General features: G+C 38.2%; 1 protein-coding gene and 1 pseudogene across 2 annotated transcripts in view; both read left to right on the top strand.

The window, feature by feature from the left end:
- LOC104783226 (phosphatidylinositol 4-kinase gamma 4-like) overlaps nucleotides 1-1930 on the top strand; it is a 5418-nt gene extending 3488 nt beyond the window's left edge. Inside the window, exons 3-4 of one of the 2 annotated variants that reach the window (XM_019245114.1) lie at nucleotides 474-1209; nucleotides 1296-1930. In XM_019245114.1, coding sequence (XP_019100659.1) covers nucleotides 474-1209; nucleotides 1296-1685 — 1126 coding nt within the window. In that variant the 3' untranslated portion in view covers nucleotides 1686-1930. Of the gene's footprint in view, nucleotides 1210-1295 lie in introns of both variants that reach the window. The other variant, XM_010508355.2, reaches the window with a different exon arrangement.
- On the top strand, nucleotides 2925-4697 carry LOC104783225 (annotated as a pseudogene).

The raw sequence follows: 5155 nt of genomic DNA, 5'->3' as shown, positions 1-5155 counted from the left end.
CTCCCCGGATCGGTTATACCCATGCGAGTGCTCGAGTCTGATTCTATTGAGTCTGTTAAGCTTCGGATTCAGTCTTACCGCGGGTTTGTTGTGAGGAATCAGAAGCTTGTTTTCGGGGGACGTGAACTAGCTAGAAGCAATTCTAATATGCGTGATTACGGTGTCAGTGAAGGCAACATACTTCACTTGGTTCTTAAGCTCTCTGATCTCCAGGTTCTTGATGTTAAGACCACCTGTGGTAAACACTGCAGGTTCCATGTTGAGAGAGGGAGGAACATTGGCTATGTCAAGAAGCAGATTTCTAAAAAACGTGGTGGTGACTTTGTTGATCCTGATGAACAGGAGTTGCTTTACGAAGGTGAGAAGTTGGAGGATCAGAGTCTTATTAATGACATTTGCAGAAACGATGACTCTGTTTTGCATCTTCTTGTTCGGAGATCTGCTAAAGTTCGAGCTAAGCCTGTCGAGAAGAACTTTGAGTTGTCTATTGTTGCCCCACAAGCTAGTAGTGATAATAACAAGGGTCGTGAACCTGACTGCGTTGTGCCACCTAAGAAGCTATCTTTAGAGCCGGTGATTATCAACTCCAAGGCTCAAGTACCTCTGGTGGTTCAAGATATGATTAAGTCTGCTTCGGATGGACTAAATAGTGGGAATCCTCCGGTTAGGTCAAGAGAAGGCACGGGAGGTGCTTATTTCATGCAGGGTCCATCAGGCAACAAATTTGTTGGTGTATTTAAGCCTATTGATGAGGAACCAATGGCTGAAAACAATCCTCAAGGTTTACCACTTTCTCCAAGCGGTGAAGGTTTGAAGAAAGGAACGAAAGTTGGTGAAGGTGCGTTAAGAGAAGTCGCTGCTTACGTTTTGGATCATCCCAAAAGTGGGAACCGATCTATGTCTGGTGAAGAGATAGGTTTTGCTGGTGTACCTCCCACAACTATGATTGGATGTCTCCATCCTGGGTTTAACCATCCCAAAGGAATCAAAACCAAGATTGGGTCACTTCAGATGTTTACAGAGAATGATGGCAGCTGTGAAGATATGGGTCCACTTTCATTTCCAGTAGAGGAAGTTCATAAGATTTCTGTGCTGGATATCAGACTTGCCAACGCAGACAGACATGGTGGGAACATTCTGATGACCAAAGATGAAAACGGAAAGATCGTTTTGGTTCCTATCGATCATGGATACTGCTTGCCTGAAAGCGTAAGTGCTCGTACTCTTCTTTCTTTTATTAAGTTTTGCTTATATATTGACATTGTCATGAAACTAACTTTTGTATCTTGCAACAGTTTGAAGATTGCACGTTCGAGTGGCTATATTGGCCACAAGCCAGGAAACCGTACTCTGTGGAGACTCAAAATTACATTAGATCACTGGACGCAGAGGAAGATATCGATCTACTGAAGTTCTATGGGTGGAAAATGCCTGTGGAGACGGCTAGAACGCTCAGAATCTCAACAATGCTTCTGAAGAAAGGAGTGGAAAGAGGACTAACAGCATTTGAGATTGGGACCATAATGTGCAGAGAAACACTGACTAAGAAGTCGCTAGTGGAAGAAATGGTAGAGGAAGCTCAAGAAGCGGTGCTTCCAGGGACGAGCGAAGCTGCATTCCTCGAAGCTCTATTCGATGTGATGGATTACCATCTCGATGAGGTGGTTAGCTCTCAGGAACACTAAATGTTGTTCTTGTTTGTCTCAAAAACTCTGGTATATACTCGTGGTTGGCTTTTTATAAACCTGTTGGCTTTTGTATTTTTATATGACATCATATCTGTCATTCTTTGGGGTTGTTGGTTCATTTCACTCTGACATATTTCCTTGATGACAATTTTAAGTGTTTACAATAGTTTTTTTGTTTTTGTTTTTGTTTTTGTAACATTTCTCTTTCCTACACTATATATACGTCTCTGTGAATAAGCTAAGCAATCAATGAGGTCAAATTTACTGTGAAACTCCAAAATTGTCACTCAAGTCGATCCTTAAACTCTTTATTCAAACCTTACAGACTCTTACAGGAACATAGACAAATCGATGAGAAAAGAGTCAATAGAGTGAAGCACAGAAATGAGCAGAATCATCAATTCACAATTAGAGTAATTCTTTAGGCAAAAACGCCTAAATGAGAAAACATACTCTGTGTTGGTCCAATACTTAAATCTTTACAGCTATTCCGAGATCGTTTATACCAATCAGGACAGTCAATTACTATCCTCATTGGAAGCCTTTCTGCATCATCATCATCTACCATGAGTATATATAGATCTTTCGGTACAGTGGAATCTGAGCTTTACACAATCATTTTTCTTATGTTTTCATTCAATCTTAATAGTTTTTCTTAGATGAGTAAAGCTCTCTTTGCCGGCTCTTTTTCTCTCGATTCTTTCATGTCTTTGAATGCCTAATTGGTTCTTTCATGAATGTAAAAACAACGTAGGCTTAGATTTTGCGGATGTGTGTATATATATGACTCTTTAGAAATCTGAGTTATTCAAATTAGAAATCTGTGGATGAACATCACTTGTTTTTTCTTTTGACGACCGTCTTTTTAGTTACTGTATATTGAAGAAAAATTACTGTATATCTTTTTGAATGACCTTTTGAAAATGTATTTTTTAATGCTACCAGATTTTTGGACAGTTGAATTATGTTTAAAGTGTGTGCAAGGGTTCTCATGATTTAAATAATAACAAAGTTTTAGTCTTCCGTTAACATGTCTCCATTCAATTCCTTGAAATTGTATCTTGACGAGCATTATCTTTTAAAGAGAACAAGTACGACCTTTCCATGGATCCATCAGACTACAATATTATATTATTGCCTCATCTTACCAACAAAATGAATATTGTTAATTTAATTAAGAAGAGATAGATCTCTCAAGTCTTATCTATTTATATTGAGTGTAATAACAAGTCTTCATGTCCCTCCCTTAGTACCAAAACCACAATATGACTTTCTCAAAACAACTCTTTCTTTACCTCTTTTGCATCGTCCCTCTTCTACATGCTTCAGACCACCCAAAACAATGCTCTTCTTCCTCATGCGGTCGTGACGATGTTCATGTCCGTTTCCCTTTCTGGTTACTCTCGAGACAGTCTGAGTTATGTGGTCACGCCGGATTTAATCTCCAATGCACAATCAGTCCCAAGACAGCTCTTAAGCTACCTAATTCCGGAACATTTCTTGTCCGAGAGATCGACTATATAAGGCAGCAGATTCGTCTCTACGACCCCGAAAATTGCTTAGTAAGAAAGCTTTTGACCTTTGACATATCGGGATCTCCTTTCTCTGCTCTCTACCTTGTCAACTACACGTTCTGGAGCTGTCCTAATGAGGTTGCAAAGTCGTCCGGGTTTGACTCCATCCCATGTCTAAGCAATTCAACGGCCTCGTTCTTAGCTACAACTAGTTTGGATCTCGCAAAGTTTATGCTGCCTTCTTGTCAGATCGTCAAGACAGTAGCTATTCCGGTTTCTCGGCCGGTTGTTGTCGAGAAATCAAGATTCTCGACTGATCTCAAGAATCAAGACCTTTGGTTGAAATGGGATTCTCCAAGTTGTAGCCATTGTGAGAGGGATTACTTGAGATGTGGATTCATAAGCAATTCCTCTCTCCAAGTGAAATGCTTCCCTTTTGACAAATCAGGTACCAATTACTCCAATTCTTTCTCCTTCTTAGTTCATATAGTTAACTCCATTGATAATAATGAATGAAGAATAAGTTGCCTTAGTGGAAATGGATATCTACAAATTGGGTTTTTCAAATAATTATCCACTCATTAAACAACTAGGACAAAAAATTTAGTAGGCATTACATTTGACATTGAGCCGTTGACTATTGAGTAATTAATTGCTTAATTACAGTTTTCAAAACATCAAATCCAATCTTTTCATGTTACACGCTAGAATGTCGTACTCCGTATATAAAACCATATAATAAGAATATAAAAAGGAATAATGCGCAATATGACGTGTTGATTACTATTTTTTCACTTGTTTCAGGGTTGTGAATTATCACCAGTTTTTGTTGACGAGAAAGATTAAAAAAATAATACGTACATGTTGGCTTGATTAAATTGGCCTTTGGAAACAATGATTTTGCAGGTAACAACACGGGACTACATGTGCTTAAAATAATAATCCTGAGCGTAATTGGACCGGTCACGATCTTTGCTACTTGTATTGCAATCGGAGTTTGCACCTCTGAAACATTCGCTTCCCGTAGACAACGCAACGTGGCCGTCGCTGCCCTGCAGCCAAACGAGGTTATAGTAACGACGGGTCTAGACGAGTCAGTAATAGAATCATATAAGAAAATGGAATTAGGAGAGAGTAGAAGATTACCGGGAACTAACGACATTGTTTGTCCCATTTGTTTATCGGAGTATGCTAGCAAAGAGACCGTGCGTTGCATACCGGAATGTGATCATTGCTTCCACATTGAATTGAATGTATAGATGCGTGGCTTAAGATTCATGGTTCGTGTCCTCTTTGTAGGAATTCGCCTTCTCCGGCGCGTGAAGTTGTCTGAATTGTTATAAATGATTTATATATATAGAAGAATTTATATTTGTAAACATATAGCCATATTTACATTTTGTAGAAGAAATATCTTTTTTTACGTTTGAGGTTGTAATGGCGATTAATTACGTTTGTTTACGATTGACTTTATTTTTTTAGAGTTAAATTTGTTTACACAACTAGTTATAATTCTGTATCTTATTTCAAGTTCTGTTTTATGTAATGGATGTCATCTTAATCGTTGTGTTCTTTATTGATATATACGCAAAAAGCGATCATCATGCATATAGATTCTGGTTATTCTTTTATAGAGATATCTTGACATTTGTTGTTCCAAGCAAGCCATGATGCTCTCGGCGGAAGATGCAACCAGTTCCGACGACGTACATTGGATCTTAAAATCCATCCAAATTCCAAAGCTCTCTCGTATGTACTAACATCAAAGAAGACAAAAAAAGTGTTGTGGTTTGAATAAATAACGATATTTTGTGTCAATACCTTAAGCTCCATAAACTAGTGTTGAATTCGGAACCATCACAATATATTGGAACACACATTATTGGTATACAAAGAAACCTGATTAAAAAAAAAAATTTGAAAACCATTTAGAAATTAAAGAAACAATTAATG

The sequence above is a fragment of the Camelina sativa genome, chromosome 4 (assembly GCF_000633955.1).
Source record: "Camelina sativa cultivar DH55 chromosome 4, Cs, whole genome shotgun sequence".
Taxonomy (NCBI): domain Eukaryota; kingdom Viridiplantae; phylum Streptophyta; class Magnoliopsida; order Brassicales; family Brassicaceae; genus Camelina; species Camelina sativa.
The sequence above is the reverse complement of the archived record's forward strand: the minus strand, read 5'-3'. Positions and strand labels throughout refer to the sequence as shown.